The 25,000-nt window shown below is 38.5% G+C and overlaps 1 protein-coding gene across 2 annotated transcripts in view; it reads right to left on the bottom strand.

The window, feature by feature from the left end:
* LOC145984088 (uncharacterized) overlaps positions 1–25,000 on the bottom strand; it is a 501,971-nt gene that overhangs the window by 31,017 nt on the left and 445,954 nt on the right. The window contains exon 15 of one of the 2 annotated variants that reach the window (XM_083117495.1): positions 6,682–6,862. In XM_083117495.1, the coding sequence (XP_082973621.1) occupies positions 6,682–6,862 (181 nt within the window). Of the gene's footprint in view, positions 1–6,681; positions 6,866–25,000 lie in introns of both variants that reach the window. The other variant, XM_083117494.1, reaches the window with a different exon arrangement.

A 25,000-nucleotide genomic window follows, 5' to 3' on the forward strand; every position in this document is an offset into this window, starting at 1 on the left:
TTAAACTATAGAAAATATCCAAAATTTCAGTTTTTAATTTCACAGATGCTGGACAAGGTAATTTATCCCCCTATAGAAATAAGGTTTCGCAAAGGTTATCCGTTGTCTCTTGTAGTTAATAATATAATTATGTTGACTTGTAGCAACCCACGTGCATTCGTACAAAGAAAGATACCCCTAGACAAATCTGAGCGGAGTACAAAGTGTACCGAACCTCGAGTGCAGAGGTAAAGTGTGTGCGTGGGGGGGGGGGGGGGCAGGCTAGTAACAACTTTTGAAAAGGATAATACCGAATGCACATGGCAAACGGACCGTATTTTTGTCTCCAGGTCCGTACAATTGGTTTAAGAATTTCTTAAGGAAATATTAGGGATGAGACTGCAAGAGCAAATTTTGACAAGCCATGCATTTAGCGTACAGACCAAGGTCTGGACCGTACATGTATGGTCAGGACCATAAGGTTGGCCATGCTGTGCTTTCACCACTGGATTTTTCTCCTCCTCCTCAGCCAATATGTGGGGCCCTGCTCTACAGTTAGCTGGGACAGGATATACAGTTTCTATGTATTCCACTACCTTCCCAGGATTATCTACATGTGAATAATCACTAGCTTCCTCATCTTCCAAATTGAAGGCAGTGTTTCCCTACTTTGAAATCTAGAAACTAAAGGCTATACTTTTGATAGGATAAAGTTTTTTGTCAACACATTGCTGAATTGTTGTTACGTACTTTTGTGTTGTGTTCTAGCTTTAAAACTCACAGGAAAATAAGTCGCATTTGATATTTGTTCATTATGGTTTTCTGTGATGATTAATGCAGCCAAAAATAAAGAGCAGTTATGCATGTTCACTCTTGCATTGTATTTACATTCTCTTAACCCTTAAAGGATGGGCTGTGGCAACAGGTATTTCCCTTAAGAATGGCTTGTGACACCAGTGTCACAAGCAGCTTTTTCTAGTAGTATGTTAATTTTTCAACATGCTGTAACTTGGATAATGATCAGAGATACATGTTTTGAGTTCTGCATGAGTCTAGAGGTATGTAATTAACGATTCGTAAAGTTTAATTTCATTGTTACTATTTGGGGGGGGGGGGGGTAATGTCCGAAAAATTGTGATTTTTTTTTCTCATTGGTTTCGAAAAAATTGCTTCTTTCCCAATTTTGGTGTGTCAAAACACACTTTTGGCATATATAAGTATGACCTTCCGATATTCCTGGTGCCAAAAGGATGGGTGGGGGTGGCGGAAGGGGAAGGCAGCAGGCAAAGGAAGTCAAAATCCTCCAGCTGCCAACAAAGGGTTGGAAAACAGCCGACTGCTCTTTGCTGTTTCACAAAACTGCGCCATAGGATTACAAAGGAAGTATTGTTGAATGATTTGCCTTGTTTCTGTCGGTAATGCTATGTTTAGCCCCTTGCATCATGTGTTTAATTAGGTAAGTTGCCACGGAGGGTATGACAGCCTAACAAAGCGAGTTGGACAAATTGAAATTATTTGAGCTTGAACTTTCATCCAGTGTGTGTGTTCCCCAGCTTGTGGCATGCGACCAGCGGCGAGCTCTGGCATTGAGGCTTTCTTCTCGTCCGACAAGAGGAAGAAGACCCATTTTTTCACCGAGTGAAATTGACAATGAGTTATTATGTATGGATTCGGAAGGGGGAGACGAAGATATCGCTGACCTGATGACTTTCGGGAGTGACTTCAGTGATGACGAGGGGACTCGGGGTGGACCTTCGGACGACAAAAGCAACTCTGCTCCTGATGACTCGACCTGGCAAAAACCAACTGGATGGCACCAACAGTTTACTCCCCTACCATTTACAGGTAACCACGGTGTGACTGGCCCCATGGATGCAAATTCATCTCCCCTTGACTTTTCCGACTACTGTTCACAGACGCACTTTTACGTCTACTGGTTGTGGAATCCCAAAGATACTACAACCAGCATGTTGCAAAACATGGAACAACAAGACAAGCAACTCCTTTTACGATCCACAACTTCTTCACCATTCTTCTGGCAATAGGACATCACAGAGTAGACAGAATCAAAGACCATTGGGCATGTGATGGACTGTTTTCAATCCCCTGCTTCAGAGACCGCTTTTTACATATCCTCAGGTTTCTTCAATTCGAGGACAGTTCCCAGCACCAAGACCCAAATGCATGAGACTACGATAGGTTGTGGAAGATCAGACGTTTATTTTATGGAATCAATGACCAATACAGCAGACACTACACTCCTACCAAATGTATATCTGTTGATTAGGCCATGGCTCAGTTCAAAAGAAGGGTGATCTTTAAACAGTATATCCCAAAGAAGCACAAGGGTTTGGAATAAAGATATTCTAAATCAGTGACGAATCGGGATATACTAACAACATGACAATAAACCTGGGGAAAAACAGAGACCTAGCCACAGACAAGGACATCGACACATCAGCTAGTCATTGACTTGACACAGAAGGTGAGAAACATTGGCCATAAATTGTTTATGGACAGCTATTTCTCATCACCTGCATTGTACGACAAACTAGCGACTCTTAGAATCCAGTGATGTGGTACTGTGAATCCAAGTTGACAAGGTATGGGGCATACCCTCTTCACACGAAAGCACTTACGTCTCTCAAAAGGAGATATTTGTGCTTTTGTACATAGAAGTTTGACAGCGACCTGTTGGAAAGACAAACGAGAAGTTTACATTCTGACAAACATGCACCCACCACCAGTAGACAGAAATTTCAAAGATGACAATAGCAACGCTGTCAAGCCTGCCATTGTTGTCGACTATAACAAGTCCATGGGGAATGTTGACAAATCAGACCCAATGACGTGTGCGTACTACCAGCACAGATGGAAATGGACGACCAAACTTTTTATGCATTTACTTGACAAGACAGTTCTGAGTGCGTACCTAATATATCGACTCTACCACATGAACGTGACACACCGGGACTTGAGACTGCATATTTCAGCCTCCTCTTGGAGGAGGGGAAAAGGGGCACATCCGCCGGGCTCTCTCAAGGTTCCCCAGGTCTGTCAACAACACCCAGACGGGCCCTCCACATCCTGTGGCAAAGGTGCAGGTTTTGTACAGAGTTGGGCAAAGAGAAGAAAACAAATTTCCAATGTCCGGAATGCAATGTTCCCCTCTGCACCTTATGCTCCCGAAAGTACCATGCTCGGTAGGAGGTACATGGCAGCCAGGCAGGGTCAAGGTAAGATGATAAATTATTTTTTGTAGCTTCAAAATTGTTTGCTCTATATTGAAAAATGTTCCTCTTCTCCGAAAGTATTACAAATACAAATAAGTGTGTAAATTTTTTCACATCAATGGCAAACACACCCAGTATTATGTGGGTACCTTTTGGAGATTCACATCCTGGAATAGCCTGCATGGGCGTCTGATGAATTTCAAATTTCATGCAAAAAAATAGTTACTTTCCCTTTTTTCTTCTTCTTCTTCTAACTATAACACCATTAAGCCTTGTTTCCATGATATGAAAAACTCAATATGCTGACCAAGGCAGAAATTTATTTTATTATAAAACAAACTAAATGTAACGTTTCAACCTTCTAGCAAGGTCTTCTTCAGACTATGTACCAAGTACAAATGTAACAAGGTACAAGAACAGGACGATATATACACACAAAAATACTCCCCTCCAAACTATTAGAAAGTTACATTCTAGCAGGTGGCTTTCCCTTGTGAACTTTACTTTCACCTGAAAGTGAATATGGTTGGACTCTTTATCTCACGCTCTATTCTTCTTCCTTCTTCTCTCCTCTTTCTCTCTTGTCCTTTCCACTCTTTCTAACACCTTCTTCCATTCTTTATTTATCATCAGTAGTAGGAAAGGATTCAAAAAGTGCATAAAGGAGACAGGAAGACTACCAAGTTTGAAAGGCTTTCCAAAATACACAAAGAGGAGATAAAGTTGAGACCAGTAATGGACTGCAGAAACAATATTTTGGAACCCTTGGAAAAGAAATTAAAGAAAGTTATTGAATTGTTAGTAACACAGCAAGAAAGCAGAGCAGTTAAGAACAGTGAACAAGTAGTGGACCTCATAAAAGGACTAAAGGTGAATGAGATGAAAATGACAATGTTTAGCTTAGGCGTGAAAATTATGTTCCCAAGCACCAAGAGGGGACACATTTTGGACATTATTAAAAAGAGAATGGAAAAAGAAATTATAGGAGAATGGGATAGTAAAAGAGTAGTGAAGGCGCTGGAAACCATTTGGAATAACGGGTACAGTATAATGGGGGATAAAATAATGTTAATGAATGAAGGACTGAATATAGGTTCTAGCCTAAGCCCAGAATTGGCTGAATTGGTTATGAATGAATGGGAAAAGAAAGTAGTAGAAAAAGGAGGTGACAAAATGATTCTGTTTTGCAGATATGTGGACGATTCTTTTGGCATATGGAAGGGAACGAAGAGGCAGCTCGACATATTTGCCAAAGAAATACAAGATGAAGAAAAAAGGATATTATTGGAACTCGAAATAGAAGAAGAACAAGATAAGCTTCCTAGATACATTGATGAAAAGGAAGAGAAACCCCTTGGCATCAGAAGAAGTGTGCATCGGGGGTATTCTGCTACAAAAGAAGTGATGTAAGTGAGGTGACAAAAATAAATTTTATAAAGAATATCGAGGACAGAATCAAGAAAATATGCACAAAAGAATGTGAAAAAGAAGGCCAAATTAATAGCCTATGGAAACAGATGAAAAAAATGGCTATGAGAAGGAGGATAGGCTGGGCATAAACAGAAGGAGGAAGAAAACAGGCAGGGGAGAATTGGAAGAGAAAGAAAAAGAGGAAGAGAAAGAAAAAGAGAGGAGGTTTGGAATAAGGAGTATGGGGAAGACCACAGAAAAGATGTGCAGAGTGCTTAGAAAAGCGGGCATTAAAACTTACAGGAAGGGAGAAGCATCTTAAGAATAGCGAAGAATGCTAACAAGAAAAAGGAAAACAGAGAAGAGGAAGAGGAAGGGATTATCTATGAAGTGAAATGTAAAGAATGTCAGAGTGTGTACATAGGAGAAACAAAAAAGAGGCTGAAAGACAGGTTGAAACAACATAGGGATGAGAAAGAAATGCGATATTTAAACACACGAGAGAAACAGGACATGACATAGAGTGGGATGAGGCTAAGCAGATAGGAAGGGAGAAGAGAATGCTAGTGAGAAAATGGAAAGAGGCCAAGGAAATCGAGAAGAAAGGTGAAGAAGACACAATGAACTGGAATGGGGAACTGATGATAAACAAAGAATGGAAGAAGGTGTTAGAAAGAGTGGAAAGAACAAGAGAGAAAGAGGAGAGAAGGAGGAAGAAGAATAGAGCATGAGATAAAGAGTCCAACCACATTCACTTTCAGGTGAAAGTAAAGTTAACAGGGGAAAGCCACCTGCTAGAATGTTCCATAACAACTTTGTAATAGTCTGGAGGGGAGTATTTTTGTGTATATATATATCGTCCTGTTCTTGTACCTTGTTACATTTGTACTTGGTACATAGTCTGAAGAAGACCTTGCTAGAAGGTTGAAACGTTACGTTTAGTTTAGGTTTTATAATAAAATAAATTTCTGCCTTGGTCAGCATATTGAGTTTTTCTTCTAACTGATTATGGAAAATGTATTTTCTTCCATCAGGAATATAGCCCGAAGTATACTGAACAAAATGAGGTATCATTTGTACCTCTAACATTCTTAGTCCTGGAAATATAAAAGGCCCTTTTGGGAGCTGTAAGGAAGAAACTGTTTGGGGAAAACTAACTATAGAATTTCTGGGTATGGAGCAAGAAGCAACCTTGGTACAGCATTTACAAACATCTAAATTTTCTACACAGTTCTTTTTACACTTTCACAGTTGTGTGATTAGAAAACAAAACACAGCAACAAATATACACCCACTACTATTTTTCTCTGCTTTTTCCCCAATTCACAATCCTTTGCATTCTCTCTATTCTGGTAGTTTACTCAATTTTCCACATTTGCATAGAGTGAAATCTTCATATTTTGATTGTTAATATGAAAAAGTAATTTTTGAATTATATTTAAATCTGTAAGTCTGAGTTAATGTCATAATGACATAACATGTTTTTAAATTCATTATTCATTTTAATAACCTGCAAAGTACAACTGTATATGTTGGAGAACAACCAAACTTTTTGAAAATAATTTGCAGTTTTCTACTTCAATCCTGGATTAGTCTTATGGAAATAATATCACATTATATCATTGTGTGTCAATTAAATCCTGAAATTGAAATCAAGTGCAGACTTGAGTGCTTTTTGTAACAACCAAAGACTTAGTGGTAGACTCCAAGGTTACACAATTAACTCCCTACTTGCTGTAGCTGGTCCAGGGATATCAGAAGCTGGGTAGCTATGACTTCTTTTAACATCAAGTCCTTTTATAATACCATGTTTTCATTTATTCAAAGTTCTCTTTTGAAAAAGACATTTAAATAAAGTAAGGGGTATCTGACTCCCATCAACATATGCATAGTAGTGAGATAGAGACATACACTAGTAAGAGGTAATTACAAAATGTAAGCTGAGAGATTACTGAAAAGAACAGGTGAATATAAAGAGGGAAGTGATAAAAACAATTCATGGAACAACCATGAATTTCCATTTATTTATATTGCAACATTTCTCTTTTACTGCACTTACCGAGGATATGTAGATAGGATACCATCTTGCGAAATTTTTTTGATTTCGAAAGCTGATCAATAGAGGAAATGATGTCCATTTCCGTAAAACAAGATTCATCACCAGCATGATCTGCATCTGATATGCCTGAGTGTTGATGTTTCTCAAGTTCCTGTTGCTTATACTCTCCTTGTAACCATTTCTGCTGAATAAAATTAATAATTATACTAAGATTAAATCAATAAAAGTTTCACAAATTGATGAATCCTTAAAAGACAATGAAGGAAATGGGCCTTTGAAATTAATACATAGATACCAAGTTAAAACAAACAACATGGGTACAGTGTTCTTAGAGTAATTTTTAACCATGTTTCTATTAACATCACAAATAAATGTCAGCTTTTTAAATAATCTGATTGTTTTGGATGAAAATTTACGAATATTTTCAGGAAAAGGTAAAACTCTGGTAGATTGCGATATGACACAGCTGAACACTGATCCAGAATGGGGGGGGGGGGAAATGGCAAAAATCAAGAGCTCGTTATTTGACCTTTAACCTTTTGGGACCCAAGGATCTCGATCGGGATACCCAAATGTAACCCATACGGTCCCAAGCGTCTCGATTGAGACGTTGTGTCAAGGTCGTAGTTTTTAACGTTATAACTTTTCTATTTTTGGCTAGAATTTTGATTTTTTTTATATTGTTCCTAACACATGTATTTAACAGAAATGTTTTTTTTTTTATTTTTTTTTTTGTCTTCATGAAAATGGAGGGGAAAAGGGACTTCTCTTTTGCGTCTCTTTTCAAGGTCAAATTTTTGCCGACAAAGGAAGACCAGCTTTGTTGTTCTAAATCAATGCTTTTTCGCTCCCTCCTGTTAACTGCATTCGAAGGAAGCTTGTTTATCAGTATCCGATGTCAAAATGAAAGTTTTCCGTGAGGGTGCAAGCAGGGGGAGGGGGCTTGGTTGTTGAATCTGCGTTGTGAATAAGGAATTTCGAAGTGCGCTGAAGGAAACCTTTGTTTTTTTTAGCACAAGTGTCTGCAAGTTGCAACAGGGCTACCCTGCATTGTCTAAAAATAGAATTTCAAGCAGCTGCAAGAATTGGCGCTCATTTTTCACTGCGTTCTAGCATTTCATCCGTGAATGTTGTGCGTAGGTGTTGTTTTGTGCCCAAGTGCGAGGACATTTTTTGGGTGGTGACAATTTTTTAAAATAATTTTTGGGGTTTTTCTCCCTTCCCCCTCCATATCTACGCCAAATTTGCACAAATTTTGCATTTTGTGCATTTTGACATTTTTTCGGGGGGGGGGGGGGCGGCGAAACACCATTTTTTTAAGAAAATAATTTTTGAGGGGATTTCCCCCCTTCCCCCCTCCATATGTACACCGAATGTGCATAAATTATATATCGTCTGAATCTGTGATTCATTCTGCGTACAATGGTATATCTTTCATATCTCTAGGGCATTTAGTTTCTGAGCTGTAGTCAATTCAATGTAACTCTGCATTTCGCTCAATTCCGAAGTTTGAGGCAGTGGCGTACAAACCTTTCGTTTCAGGGGTACAACTCGCGTTACATTGGTCATATGGCAATGATGCAAATATTTTTCGTTTCTTACATGCCAGCGATAATTTCTATGTGCATTTTGAACTTTTCATATCCTTTTTTTCAGGGGATCAGGGGGAGAAACCCCATATTTTTAAAAAAAAAGTATTTTCAGGGGATTTCCCCCCTTTCCTCCCTCCATATATACGCCGAATGTGCATAAATTACATATCGTCTGAATCTGTGATTCATTCTGCGTACAACGGTATATTGTTCATTTCTCCCGGGCAAATAGTCTCTGAGCTAACGTCATTTCAAGGTATCGCTGCATTTTGAAGCTTGAATCAGTGGCGTGCCGACCATTCCTTTTGGGAAACAACTCAAGTTACATTGGTCATATGATAATAATGCAAATATTTTTTTGTGTTCCTTACATGTCAGTGATCATTTCCATGTGCATGTCGACACTGTCATGTAATTTTTTCTTGAGGGGAGGGTGGGGGAACCAATTTTTTTTTCCGAAATTTTGGAATTTTGAGAATTAGCCCCCTCCCCCCCGCCACATATATGCCGAATTTGCTTAATTTTTATATAGTCTGAATCTCTGGTTCATTCCACGTACAACGGTATATCACTCATCTCTCTAGGGCAATTAGCCTCCGATCTACACTCATTTAATTGAAACTCTGCATTTTGCTCAAAATCGGCTTGGGCATCAAGGGGGTTACATGTGAAAATGGCCTTGGCACCAAAAGATTAAATCAATACAAATGTGTAAGATTAGCATTTTAAGCAGAAAATGACACTTTGGGTTCACGGAAATTACACGAGATTGATCATTTCGATTTTTATACAAAAAGTATAATTTTGACCAATTTTTATAAACACTTGGGATCACAGTAATACTAAACAATACACTTGGAAGAGTAAAATACATTCCCAGAATAGATAAAATAATAATAAAAATAGTGATATTAATGATGATGATAATAATAATGATGATTGTGAAAATTATTGTTAAAATGAATTTATGCACAATAAATATATTTAACGCAAGGAAAACGAACTTCGTATCAAATCACTTTGAAGATAAATTAATGTCTTTTAAGGCCTTAAATAATATTTATTCACTAGTTCCAATGCCTTTCCTTATCCTTCCTCCTTCAAATGTGTATTGGTTGCAAATGTGGGTTCGTGGATGTATTTTTCGAGGAGAAGATCTTTAGTTTATGTTTTCATATTTCTCTTGCTACTTTCTTAAAAAATGTCACACACATATATAGAGTAGAAGAAAAAGCAACTACCAGGTAACCAAGAAAGTTCATGTGGTTTTTACAACTGCCCGTAGTTTTCGTGGGGTAGTACGCAGTTCAGCTGCCAGGGGTACATGTATGTGTGATTGGCGGAAAGCTCATTCCTTGGCACGTCGGCTAACGTAGATAACAGGTCGCAGTCTATATTTAGGGAGCAAGTATTCGCAGTGAACCATGGCTGTGTCGAATGCAGTAATCAGGGCGTGTTTACTGTACGAGTACAAGTTGGGCACAAAAGGAGCGGAAGCAGCAAGAAAAATATGTGCAGCGTTTGGAGAAGGTACAATTAGTGAACAGACAGCGCAAAAGTGGTTTCAAACCTCGATCGGGCAGACCGAAATCTCTCGATGTGGACCAACTGAAGGCAGCAATTGAAGAGGATTCAAGTCAAACGTGTCAAGAACTCGCTCAACGATTTGCGGTAAGTGCTGAAACAATTCGTGTGCACTTGCATGAGCTTGGCAAATCATGGAAACTGAGTAAGTGGGTCCCGCACGAGCTGACTGCTGCGAACAGTCTCCAACGACTGAACATTTGCGCTTCCTTGCTCACTAGGAACAACAACTGTCCAATTTTGGACCGCATTTTGACGTGTGATGAAAAGTGGGTAATGTACGATAACAAGAAACGCTCATACCATTGGCTATCGTCAAATCGTAACGAACTGTTGCTCGTTGGGATCTTACCAGAATCCTAACCATTATGCTTGGGTGATGTAGCTCGCTCAATCATTCATCCTCACTGGTGAGCACTCGCCCTTGGCAGATAACTTGATGGTAATAGGCGAGAGGTTACTTTTCACACTTGAAATGGCACAACACTAAGAATTTGGATTTTATGTCTTCCAGTTTAGACCAACATGGTTAGAGAAGGATATTACCTGTCTATTCGATGCTGAAGAAATCCTCGGAGAAAACTCCTAGAAATGCTCTATCCAGACTCGCTCAAGCTCCCCGATCTTTCTCCTTCCTCGTACCAAAGCAAAAGACCCCAAATCGCCTGTTACACTCTAACTTATTCTTTCTTCCACCACCTGTTTATTGCTCTCCGATACCCGTTGATCAGCAACTTCCTTTCAATCAACCAGGAAGATAGATTTGATACTGACTTAGCATTCTTTGAATGCTTCAGAGAGTAACGGCCGACGAAGGAGGTTATTGCTTTTGGCTTGCTACTTTTCTCTAATCAGGGGAACCTGTTACGAAATGACACCATACGAGTACCTTTAACTGCAAAACCTGCTCTTCATCAGCGGAAGGTGCTTCTGTGTGTCTGGTGGACTACGGCTGGGATTGTGCATTATGAGTTCTTGGAAAGTGGTAAAACCATCAACAAAGAGGTGTACTCCGCGCAATTGCAAAGAGTGGCCGAACACCTTGCAAGAAAACAACCTGTATTAGTGAATAGGAAGACAACGCTAAACCGCATACAGCAAAGATGACCCTGGAGGTGATTTCTTCTCTCGGCTGGGAACTTCTGCCACATCCAGCGTATTCACCCAACATCGCACCATCAGACTACCATCTTTTTTTGTCTATGGACAACCATATGTGCAATCGACATTTCCAAACTCGTGAGGAGGTTGAAAATGCGGTGGTGCAGTTTTTTGCGGCACTACACAAAGACTTTTTCAAGCATGGCATCTACAGGCTTGTACAAAGATGGGAGAAGGTTGTAGAAGCGGATGGTGGATATTTTGCAGAATAAATATAAGGTAAACAAATTTGTTTTGGACCTTTTCTTCTTTGTACTAAAACCGCATGAACTTTCTTGGTTACCTGGTACAAACACCTCATTTTTCAAGCCAACTGAAATTATTTATAAGAAATTTATCTTCTTTTCTGCAACAATTTCATATTTTTAAAATACTACTTTTCTGCAGAATCACAGCACATCAACAATCAACAACAATCTTTTTAACATAATCTTCAGCAATATTGTCAATATGTATAGAATCTAACACAAAATAAACAAATGCTTAATTTGATCATTCCCATCTTCATCAAATTTTTCATGCAGGATGTTTTGTGGAATGCTATGATGCCCCACCATTAACCCGTAAGGACAAGTAAATGGGTAAAAATTACCCAAGTGATTTTGAAATATATATTTTTTAAATCTTACACAATGAGTGCCTGAGGCGACCTTTCTCAGTACCTTTTCAGCAAACCATTCTGAATGTCAGAACTTTGAATTGGCTGTGAGGCTTCGTTAGTTCCACTTGAAGGGCCATAGAAACACTGCCTGCGTAAATTTCACTCATACACACACTCTTACATTTCAGTGGTATTTCAATATGTTGTTTCATTCTCATTTTTATCAATTGTGAAATGTAATAAAGATGTTCAAAATTGATACAATTAGTTTAACCAATAAAGGTATAGCTAATCAAATGCCTTAAAGTAATTATAATTTGGACTCAAGAAGTAATTTTGTTTCTGGGTAATATTAGGTGCATCCAGAAAGTAAGTTTCCCTGGGGTCGTGCACAAAAAGGAAACATTATTTCATTCGATGATTTATTGCCACAGATACAGCACTTGTCCAGTTACTTGTCAACATAATTGCTGCCAGAATTCAGGCACTTGTCATAGCAAGGGACCAACTTCTGTATATACCTGTGTCATAGAAGTTCACTGCCTGGGTGCCGAACCACTGTGTGACAGCCATCTGAATCTCTTCGTCACTGTGAAAATGTTGACCGGACAGGAACTTTCTCAGGTGCAAGAACAGGCGGTAATCACTGGGAGCGAGATCCAGGCTGTACGATGGATGATCGAACACCTCCCAACCGAACCTGTCCAGAAGTGCTGCAGTGCGCTTAGCTATAAGCGACTTCGCATTGTCGTGCAGCAAGATCACCACGGCACTGAGCTTACCACATCGCTTATTCTGAATGGCTCGTCGAAATGTCCGCAGTGTTTCACAGTAAAGGTTACCGTTCACAGTCTCACCTCTGGGCAGAAACTCAATGAGCAGAATGCCTTGTCTGACCCAGAACACCGTGCACATCACTTTTCACACTGTGGTAATGCTGGTAATGATGCAGAAATGTCAGCGCCGTGCCTATGTGTTTTCCTTTGTGTTCGGGCATCAGTTTTTTTCGGCACCCACCGGGCACACAATTTCTGGAACAAGAGGAGTTTGGTAACAATGTCGTGCAACAACGACTGAGAAATCTGCGGGAAATGGTTGCTGAGTTCCGTGATCATGAGGCGATGATCCTCCAGTATGTGCTGCTGCACTTGCTCCAGAAGCTCATCCATAACGGCCGATGGCCGCCCACTGCGCTCGTCGTCATGCACATTTTGCCGGCCTTCAGTAAATGTCCTGCACCAATGATGCACCATCTGCTTGCTCATGACGTCTGGCCTGTACACCTGGCACAGCTGACGATGAATTTCGATCAGCTGTAGGTTTTGTACATTCAAGAACTTGATCACCAAACAAACCTAACATGCGGCGGGAGATGGAATAAGATGTTTCATCGCTGCCGCGACGCTACTGAGGACTTTCGGGAGGTGTCTTCTAGGACATTCACTAGCCAGGGCATGTGCCTCTCACGCATGTGCAAAACTGGTTTCAATACGCATGGCCTGCCACCTGTGGGCAAGTGGTAAACCATGGAAATGTATAGGGTGTTTTTTTTAGAGTGATAGAACTTTGAATTGAAATAAAACACAAAAAAATAAGTTTGAAGCCAATTGTGTTTTCATTTGAAAGATAACTTTCTGACATTTACTTTTTGAAAATAATTTCCGGCATATGTCCACAACGACTAGCTGTGATGAACCGGATTCGATCAGTCCAATTTTGAACCACTTTTTCAAGTAATTGGGGACGTATGTCGTTAATAACACGAGTTATGTTGGCTTCCAAAGCGTCAATTGTTGCTTGTTTATCAGCATAAACCAGAGACTTTAGATATCCCAAAGAAAATAATCAAGTGGCATTAGGTCCCATGATCTTGAGAGGCCAATTCACTGACAGCACCGATATTTCCGAAGTGCTCTATACGTTTGGCAAACAGAACATTGATTTTGGAAATATATTTCCACAATTTGTAAACGTTGTTGTGGCATCAGTCTTTCCATGATCATTTGCAAATGCTCACTGATATTTAGGTATTTCAAGCATTTATGTCATTGAGAAAGTAAATGCATTTCAACCCAATTGGAATGAAGAATCTGGAGATATGTCCGCTTACATCTTCTGAATGGTCATTATTTGTGAACTAGAACAACACATTATATTTTATTAAAGACAGTAGTAGGATCTACAGGTTCTTGCAAGTTTCGCTTTAAGCACATTCTGGGTAAGAGAGACACAGTAGTTTCAATGAATTCTTTTCATAGTTCACAAAACACCAATAAAACTGGAGAATGGATCATCTCATTTTTGTCACTTTTATAAATTAAAGTCCATACATGCCGAATTACAGGATGAGGTAGACATTTGTGTGTTGCATTTGAAGCAAAGCATTATTTCTATAATTTTCTTCATTACAAATCCAGTAACATGAACAAGGGAAGACGGGTGGCTGTACTTATTTCTACTGAGGAACGTGAATGAAAAAAAAAAGTAACAGAGTAATTTACTTCTGCTCTTAATAAGAAAATGAAAATAACTTACATATGTACAAAATGATATGACACATTTAACATCTCCAGTAGGGAGATGTTCACTGCCATCCTTGTGGATGCGTTGTTTGCACCCTCAATGGAAAAATGTGTTATTTGTCCTGATGGAAAATAATTGTTTGTCCCCTCCCTCTGGAAAAAAAAAAGTTTTGTTTGCATGAAGGTGTGCAGTTAGGGTTTCACACATTCTCGATCTTGGACATAGTCTTAAGTAATGTGATCAGGACCATGCTCCAGCTACATTCATTCACCAAGGACTTACTTACCTTAGGTACACACTGATGTGAATCTTGGTGAGAGACAGAGCCTCTTATGCAGGAACACTGATCTAATTTTTTTTTCCCAAGATGACCAACCAGGAAATAGAAGCAGATCCCCCACATGGTAGTTAGAAGCCCTAATGACTAGACCACCATGGTTACTTCTTCCTTAATTAATGTGTGTGAAATTCCCAGCATGGCGAAAGAATTCTCTTGCTTTTAAAAGAATACACAATCACAAGTTATTTTCGTCATGCTATGAAAATCTGAATCATTGTTGCCTAGTGAACTTACAGCAACAAAGTTGGATATAAATATTTCGAAGTTGCTCTTGGAACAAATCCCAGGTTAACAGGACTATTTGTTCATGAGAAGACTCTGCATTTTGCAGCATTTCTTTACTACTTTTGAAGATAAACTACTGTTTCTCAATAACTTTCCTTTTATGGCTGTTCTTGTTATTAAGAGATGTTCGACTTTGTCACTAAGTATCAATAACTTCATACACAAAATAACAATTAAACATCTCATTACCAGCATAAATGTGCGCAGGTGCGTGCACATGCCGAGTCAACTATGCACCAGTTGGTGTCAATCGATTCTAGAGGAGAGTAATGGAGTTCCAGTCAGCACTGAAAATCATACTTGTGATAATGAAAGTGTTGAGGCTGGAAGGACAATGGTGGGCTATGGTACAATATTAGGATGTTAGCATGTGCTGGTACAATATTAGCATGTTAGCATGTGCTCGTAACAATACTAGTATCAGTACAACAATGAATATAATATTAGTATACAAAAGAAGATGCATGTAAATACAAACCTGAGTAAGTCCGGTTGGTCTCTTTGATGATCTCTCCCTCTCTTTCATTTGCATCATTGTTGCTGCTTCACATTTTACTTCATGCTTAGATCGCCCATTGGAGGATGGGGTAGTAATAGCAGCTTTTTCCTGTTCAACCTTAACCGTCTCATGGGAGGACGTATCTTCGCTAGAATCATCTGGGCTAATCACATTTGGAATGTTGCTTTCTTTCTCTTTTTCAACTCTGGCAGCTGCAATTTCAGGCTTGCTTTTCTGAAATTAGAAGGTGAAAATATTATATGATGATAGGTACATAGCTTGTATTTAACAACAGAGCAAAATAATTATAATTACTATGCATGAATCACAGTTAATCTCTAAATTACATTATTTCTTGAAAATACGCTTGTGTAACCAGATCTATAATGCACAAAATGTAGAGAAAAGTCATGTACTAAGTAAATACTAGGTAACAAATAATTGAGCTCCTCTACATGCTAGAATCATGAGCCATCACTGCCAGTACTTTACAAGTGGACACTTGGGTCAGATTATTTATTCTCACATAATTTGACCACCAGTAATTCTTCTTTTCCAAATCTAAATATGACAGTAAGGTTTAAGGATTGTAACTTTTCATCAAGAACAAGACTACCTACTTCTTTCATTTGTCATTTGAAAAGATGAATAAATGAATTGAAATAATGTAACAATAACCTGTGGCTCAACAGCCTGTGAGGGCCAAGGCCTACCTACTGAGTGTCGTTCTCACTCCTCACTCCCATATACCTCAGCAGAGGTGGGAGATCATCCAACCAAATTAAGGGATGACATGACGAACTCCCAATTGTTGTTGTAGGTTTTCATGACAGGGTTACGCTACTCATTCAAAGCTTCACAATTTCCTCACAATGGTGGGTGGCCAACAGTCCCATACACAGGCCAAAAACCTTAGGAGAAAAGTTGTCATGATTTCCCCCAGGAGGCTCGAACATGCACATGTTCCGTAGCTTGAGTCCAAACACTGATGCCTTAGACCACACTCCTCCCACAGTGCAAGGCATTGAATGGGAATACATGCTTTTATATCAAATACAATTTACAGAAAAATATATGGCATCTACTAGATTCTCAGAAATTATTTACTGAATAACGTTCGTTATGCATATAAAGCAAACACACTAATCCAGAAAAAGTACAGTTTTCCTAATCAATAAATGACAGCAATACCAACAATAAAATGAATAGAAAACAGGGTTAATATTAATGATCATTTGCAACATATCTTGCACTTCAATCCAAACCTACAGCAGTAGTGGCTTGTACCTGTTTGCACATTTGCACACCGAAATAAATCTGTAATGCAATTAATATTTATTGTACATATTTACTGAACATTATATCCTTCAAAATGTCAAATGTTTCCATGTTGCTACACCTGCCATTTGCTTCAATTTACCACCACCTGCAATTCCAGTTCTCTCATGTAAACTAAGGTGAATTTGCTTTGCACTAGTTGCTGCCTCTCCCCTTTGCCCCTGTTTGCAGCACACAAGAAGAGAGAAGGGATTCGCTCTTCTGGCTTGTAGTATTATAGGATTCATTCCTATAATACATGTGTCACCACTAGCAGGCAAGCACTGGAATGCAATCCTGTTCCATTCGAGATCATGTGATGGAGTAGAGGCACATCATCCCAAATCAAGGAATATTTTTAGAAAATGGAAATTTCTATGGTATCTTCACCAACCCTGTTCTGAGCATGGCAGGGGGCAGGAAAGAAGGGGAGGAGGGGGCAACTAAAATGGAAATACTTGTATTAAACAATGTCTTGTATTGTCTTTGCTTAGTGAAGCTTGGCCAAAATATACCGTCATTCTGGCACTGTAGCCGAATTATCAACCTGTGGGGAGGGAGCTTGGATCAGTCAGCTGTTTCCATTGTGTGCCTGTTCTTGTGTTCTAAAATTGATCAGCACTCTCAATAGCTCATTCTTGTTTAGTGCAAAGTGTTTGACTCCATCAAAAAAAAACACTGCACATAGCAAAAGCAGAAACTTAATATTTAAAAATTTAACTTTTGGAGGAAAGTTAGCTACAAAGAGTGCAGTGACTGCAGTAATAATATCGGCATGGCTGAAGGAAAAGAAAAAAATTGAAGTACAAAGTGTGGACAACAATGAGTACTGTTATTATTTTTAATTGTCTCTTGATTTTGTTGGTTCAGTCTTCAGTCAGTTGGTCATTAGAAATAAACAACTGGTAGATGGATTAAAACTGATTTTCTGCATGTGGTTGTCAGATCAGCTACCTTGTTTGATGCATGCAAATGTAATTATTCTCCTTGTTCAGCAGAGCAAGGGAGGACGTTTTTACTAAATATATGGCAAATCGACAGTAATATTGATATTGTAGATCAGTATTTCTATGTTCTTGAGAGATTTTGTCAGGATATTGAATGTTGAATTATCTATAGCCCAATAATATCACTTGTTCTTGTGACCGATGGAAAAGTCACAGAGGTATTTTAAATTTCTAAAAATTCACATTTTAAAAAAATTTAATAAAATACAACTCTGCCATAGCCTCATTTTCAGTGAAAGGTGGTAATAATTTGGGTTGTCAATATGTTTAGCATCATTATGTATGCAGAAACGGATGCGAGTATTTGAGAGGGGTGATAACTAGGGAACGGAAGTTTAGGTAGGTAAATGTTTTTTTCTGCAATTTCGTTTTTGCCAAAATTCTGATCATAGCCTTATATGTCAACACAGCAAATTTTATTTTACATAAAAACACATATTTTCCACTTTTCCGTATGTAAATACATATTTTGCGAATTTTCATTTTAAATACATAAAATCGCTCATTGTCTTCAGCTACCTCGAAATCCTTGAAGGAAAAAAGGTTTATTCTCCGCACCTTTTTCATATCGAGAGTGTTAGGTTTATTTTGTCTTTGAACATGCTCGCTGACAGACTTTATTTTCTTGCGCCTCACCTACGATCCTATTGGGGGAAAATATTACCCCCACTGGATCTAACGCACAAATACTAATGTCTAAATGTACATATATGTTTGGGAAAAACCAAGGTTTTCAAACGTTGTGCCAAATTGCATGTGTTTTGGAAGGAGGTGAAGTAGAGGAAGAGGAAGCTTTGGAAAACTTCAGCATTAGTGGCATTCATGCTTCAAATATGCAAGAATTGTTTCTTGTGACGTGAAGCGATCTTTATCACAATATAAGATCCTTTTTAGAGATAATCGTCACAGATTTACAATGGAGAATTTGGAAAAACTATGGTGATCCACTGCAACTCTTCCAAAAAAATAGCTCACTAAGAGGTAAGCATTTAGAAACTGATTTCATGTGTTTAAAATGCATGTAATACTTTGTTTTTGTACCATGTTTTATATTTGAAATTTGATTTTAAAATTGTGGGAGTGTCAGCACTTAGGCTATTTTGCTCCCGTCACATTATACGGGGGCCAGCCCCTTATCATTACAAAGAACAACTCGAACATTGCAGAATTAAAAATGTTAAAATGTTCTGACTTCTGTTAAAAGCTGAGGCTGTAAACGGGCACTCAGCACATATAAGGACAACAGGACAATACAAACAAAATTATACTGGCCATGGGGCCAGTCGCCAGAGCCTCGTTAGTCTTCAGTCCAGGGTGTACTAACATGGAAGTGAGGTTGACATTTGGGTGTACTACGTGGAAGGTCACCCCTTACACCCCATGTTTATATTTTTGTCACATATTTTCCTGTTTTTATCACATATTTTCAACATTTATGAGACATAAAAAATTAATATTTCTGAGTTTTTTAGCACATAAAGTTCCGTTCCCTAGTGATAACACATCTGGATGAGAGGCTGAAGTGTACACTCATAGAGCCAGACCACCAGCCCCCACTGACCTACAACATGCATTCACACCATCTTATGATCAACAGCTCAACTACTCAAGGAAAGGGAACTTTCTGACAATCGCTCAAGCTTAATGAATTATACCAAGTCCGTTCAATCATTCAATACACTTGGCTTGGCTTGGTGATAAAGTGTATTAAATGGTCAACTTTCAATCTTGCTACCAAAGTTTCCGAGTTTGAATCCCTGCCTGGACATGAGTGTTCTTTAGTGAGTGTCCTTTCACCAATTTCATCTTATCATTCCTCATCCTCATCATTGCAAATTATGATCCTAGCAATTACAATTAATTTACAAAGAAATGGGACAGCTGATTCAGCAATTGCACTTGAAAGTTTAATTCTGAAGGCAAAATTTAGAAGGTTTGTCATACATGAACATAGCAATTACTAGGGACTGGGACTTTATGTTGTAACATTTTTATTTTTTTATTTTTTTTGCATCGAATAGAATACTGGGGTGAGATATTTACATATCTGATGAAAATTAATCGAAAGAGATAAACATGATAAGGCATATTTTGACATATTTTAAGAATTTCATGTTTTTACAACATATTTCTTCAATTTTCTTGTAGTAAGACATTTCTGTATAATTTCGTAACTGTCTTGCATAATCGTTTATTTTATAATTTATTCTTCGTACCCTTAGAACAATGGATAGTTCATATTTTTCATGACATATTTTCCAACTTTTATGACATAATTACATACATATTTTGCAGTTTTATAGGACATAAAGTCCCAGGCTCTAGCTATTATACAAAAATTGAAAATGATATTTCACACAACTATGGACATAAGCTGACCACATTATAGGTATGATGCTTAATGTACTTTCCACAAAACAGGGTGGCTATAGACAAGCAGAAATGAAATTCCACGATTTTTCCAGGTTTTTGGCCAGTGTATGGGACCGGTGGCCTCAAACCATCATGAGGAAATTGGGGAGCTACAAATGAGTAGTGCAACCCAGTCATGGAAAACCTACAACAACAACTGGAGGTTTGTCAAGCTGACCACATGTCACCCCATAACTGGTTGGCTGATCTTCTACCTCTGCTGAGGCATGTGGGCATGAGGCCAGCAGTTAGTAGGTAGGCCTTGGCCCTCAAAGGCTATTGCACCACAGGTTATGTTATGTTATGCATGAGACGTACAGAAGCATAATAATTATTGTGCATATTATTGCACAATAATTTAACAATAAAAGTACCAAAATATTAGTGCATGATTTAGGATGGGAATGGGTTGGGGTAGATCTTCAGAGAGGGACAAGTCATCTACACTCTGTAAAGAAAAAATAGCGACACCTCAATTCTCCCAGTAACTTACACAGAAAACCATAGTTTCGGCCTTCTAGAAAAGAAATAAAAGGAAAGGAAGAGTAGGATAGTTTTGTTGCATTATCTGTGACACCTGTAGTCACGAAAGGTGCTAGTCAAATGTTTGTGTATCAGTAATATTCCCGCCAGATGGCGCTTCTCATCAGATATCGTCGTGAGAATTCTGCATTGCAGTTGTGATGTGTAGGCCAAGTTAAACAGCATTTAGTGACTTTTCTGTGCTTTCTCATTGTTTGTATGGTGTCAAGTGGCAGTATTGTTGTTGTGTAGCATTGCTTTGTGTGATATTGTTGCTGTGTGTGGACTCTAAACAAGTAAAATGGGTAAGAAATGTGACTTGTCACCACGTAAGCAAGGCAAAATTCTTACTTTGCACAGCGAAGGTAAATCTCTCAGGGAGATTGGTGGAATACTCAAAGTCCACCATTCAACAGCAGGAAGAGTAATTCACAAGCAAAACCAGCATAACAAATCATCACTTCGGCAATAGTGTGGTCGAAAAAGGAGAACATCACCCAGAGTAGATCAGAAAATGAAAACAACAGCACTGCAGAATCAAGGAATGAGTTCTGTAATTAGAAATGACCTTGGAATTGCAGTCAGCCATACAACTGTATTGTCTTGACTGCACGAATTGGGTATTGGGATGAAGAAACCGTGTAAGAAGCCAAAGCTGACACAAGCACACAGGGCAGCAAGACGTGAGTTTGTGAGGCGATATTCAAGTTGGACTGAAGACGAGTGGAAGCACGTCTTTTACTCCAACGAAGAGAGATTTAGAATAGTGCGAAACGATGGTGGTGTAAAGTTGTGGGTGCGGAAGGGCGAGGAACTTGAAAAGGATTGTGTTTTTCAGACATGCAAAAATTCAGTGGCGGAGTGATGGTGTGGGCTTGCTTTACTGCTCAAGGAATCGGGAGGATGGAGATATGTGAAGGGTCAGTTGATGCACGAAAATATCTTCAAATTCTGGAACGTAAAGTTCTTACAACAGCTAGAGACTACTTTTCTGGTGAAAATATGGACAACTTTGTTTTCCAGGACGATAATGCTTCATGTCACCCAGAGAAAATAGTCAATACATGTTCAAGGACATGAGTATTTCGAAACACTGGTGGCCTCCAAACTCGCCTGACATGAATCCCATTGAAAATTTGTGGGCCATTATGAGCAGATTACAACAACAGATCTAGGCAATACGATAAGCCACACATGTCGCTTTGTCGCTTATGCGTCGCTCAAACTGGGCCATTTCCTCAATAGCTTGCAACATGTTGCCGTCGTTTGTTGTTCGTGCATACGTGATGCAATGAGTGTCTTGCTTTAGGGAGATTGCGCACCAAAGCGACAAACAGCACACGACACTTATCGCTTGAGGATTTCATGAACCGAACGCTAGCCTGTGCTTCCCGTCATGCCACTACGATGTGAAATGTTGCTCTTGATTGGCTCATTTCCAAGCAACATGTGTCGCTTTGGTATGAAAGTTGCCTTGGACCGAAGTACCCATGTCACTCTGGTGTGAAATCCTCGTATCGTTTGTCGCGTGTCGCTTTGGTCTAAAATCTCCTTGAGGAAACAGTGCAGTCAGAGCTTGTGTCCCTACAGTTCGAAAGGCTGCATTGATTACCGACTGCTTGCTTTCAAGCGACACTTGTGGTTTGTCGCCTTGGTATGAAATATCTCTCAGGATACTATTTATATTCTAGTAACATAGAAAAATAAACTGTAATACACAGTCAAAGACCTGACGTCCAAAATCACATTGCGATGTTTCTTCTTGTGTTACGCACGCATGCTATTTATTTATTCATTTTATTTTACTTTTCTTTCCAAATTAATCATTTCGTGACTGCAAATCACTCCACAAATATAACTGTTTCCATCAATTCACGTAACGCCTTTCAAGACAAACAAATCTACATAATATATTCCAAAAACTAACAAAGTCGCATTACTTTCATAAGAAAATTAGCACCGATTCTGATTGCACTGCCATCTATATTCTCATCAGTTGCGGGAACCAGTTTCTTGGGTCGTTTTCCACACTACATTATTCAAGGCACTGTACCTCAACAATTCGCTGCACTGCAGAAGGCCCGTGGTGGTCATACAAAATACTAGTTTGCTGTGTTGTACTCTCGATGTTCATACGCAATATGTCTTATCCTTAAGATATTCTATTTCTTTTGTTTTGTTCTATTCTTATTGTTTCTTTGACTTTTATGTATTACTCTCTACAAAGGCTTTTTTTTATAGAAACACACAAACAGCTAGTTATATATGCATATTAATTCATTATAGTCATCATGGACGTCCGCAGGATTTTTTCCAGAGAGGGGCAAGGAAGGTATTTTTTTCCAGGGGGGGCCAACATGGGATATTTTCCCCAATAATAGTGTTCATCCCTCAAAAAACATTGCTTATATTTGAATTTATCATGTTCGTGCAATAATTAACACACATTATTGTGGCTGAAATTAAATTATATGTGTGAAATATATAATTTTTGGTTGACTTTCGTTTTCCAGGGGGGCCACGGCCCCCCTTGCCCCCCTTCCGGATGCCCATGATAGTCATGTCAATAAGCTGAAACTGTGGCATATGTAGTTAAGGTTAGACTGCTCATTGCGAATATGCATTGTAATGTTATCAGGAATTCATGTGCAAAATCATTTTGGTTAATGAATCTTGTGAAAATCATATCCGAGCAAGTGTCACTATTTTTTCTTTACAGAGTGTATTTAGTGACCATAATAACTGCTGTAAATTTAGAATCATTTAGATACAATTATGTCTGAGGCTAGAAAACTGATAAACAGCAATGGTATATCATGTAAACAAATCAGACCATGTGTTTCAAAATTGCAGATGAAAACTGATTTCCAATGTTGCGTGCTCTATATCATGATGTACACTTGTCAAGAATACATTTTTGGAATGTATGGAACTAATCTCAGTAACTTTAGAGAAATCGTCCAAAATTTTGCAATAAAACTTTTGAAATTATATGATTTTTTCGTAGTTTAGGAGGGAAAGTGGTGGCAAAATCACAAACATTTTAATTATGATAACTATCATAAATATAAAGCTTCTGAGTTGCAATTCTTGCATTTGCAAGATAACTTAGAGGATTGATCTTGCATTGTATTTGAGAAAAATCGGTCACCAAATTTGAGGATGGTAGACAACTGATTTAACATGTCTTGTGAGAGCTTGACTAGGCTACATTTTCATAGATTAAGAAACAGAAGTTTCGGCAATGTTAGAGCATCACTTGAGCTTTGAGCTTTTAATAAAACCTCTGCAATATAGTGTGTGGTTTAGGAATGGGGGGTGGGAGTGAGTCACAAATTTTGTTGTGAATGAAATAACTTCAACAAATTTGGATATTTTAAGTTGAATATGATACATGCAGTGAATAATATTTGGTCTTGTATTCAAATGGAATCACTCAAAACATTTCAAGATGGTGGATTAAAAATTGATTTTTCATATGCTGAGGTAGCCCCAACATTCTGATGACACTTTCAAGTCTCTGCCTAACCTATATTTTTGGAGATTACGAAAAGAGAGTTTTTTATTTATTTTATTTGTTTATTTTATTTTAAGGCATCATCTAAGCTATACTTGGGAATTTTTTTTTCTTTTCAAATATGGTGCAAGTTTGGGGAGTGTCAGGGGGACCAAATTGGAGTTTCACAAATAATTTGACCATGGGAATGCCGTAAAATTAGATTTCATTCACATGAGATTTTCATAACAGTCAGATATTTTGGAGGACGGACATGGTATTACATATGTACAATAACAATTGAATATAGTGGACTAATAATTTGCATGGTTGATACAGAATATATATATATTTATACTTGAAACTAAAAAAAAAAAAATATGGGAAAACACATCTCGGGATAAATTGCTAACAAACTGTATTGAAACAGATTTAAAAGTCGGCTATCTTGTGTTGTATTACACAATGGAATAGGTATTTACAAAAATGTGCTGTATCTTGGGAAAACATTACACAACCTTTGTCCGGAAAGTTTCGAGATAGAGACTAGAATTGGAAGCAGGATTATAATTAATTGGAAATCAGTTTTACCGCAGGTGGTATGGTTGAATGCAGCTTTTTCTGTGACCTTGAAAGTGTTTTCAGGAGGCAGGGTGGGGCATAGTATCACAGGTGTCTTTGCTACAGGGGTATTGTGTTCTTGGTGATGATAGAGCATGGATGTGAAAATCAAGCAGCGTGTGAACATAAAGTTTTTTGTGAGGTTAGGAAAGACAGCCACAGAAACCTAGAACCTTATCCAGCAGGCATATGGCGAGCAGTCATTATCAAGAGCATGAGTGTTTGAGTAGCACAAGAGTTTTGTGAATGGCAGGGAGTTGGTGATTTTGTGAATGGCAGGGAGTTGGTGAAGGATGAGCCTCGCTTCAAACGGCTATCACCGACAGATACTGATGACAACATAAGGTGCATAGGAACAG

This window comes from Lepisma saccharinum, chromosome 2 (genome assembly GCF_977018435.1).
Source record: "Lepisma saccharinum chromosome 2, izLepSacc3.1, whole genome shotgun sequence".
Lineage (NCBI taxonomy): Eukaryota > Metazoa > Arthropoda > Insecta > Zygentoma > Lepismatidae > Lepisma > Lepisma saccharinum.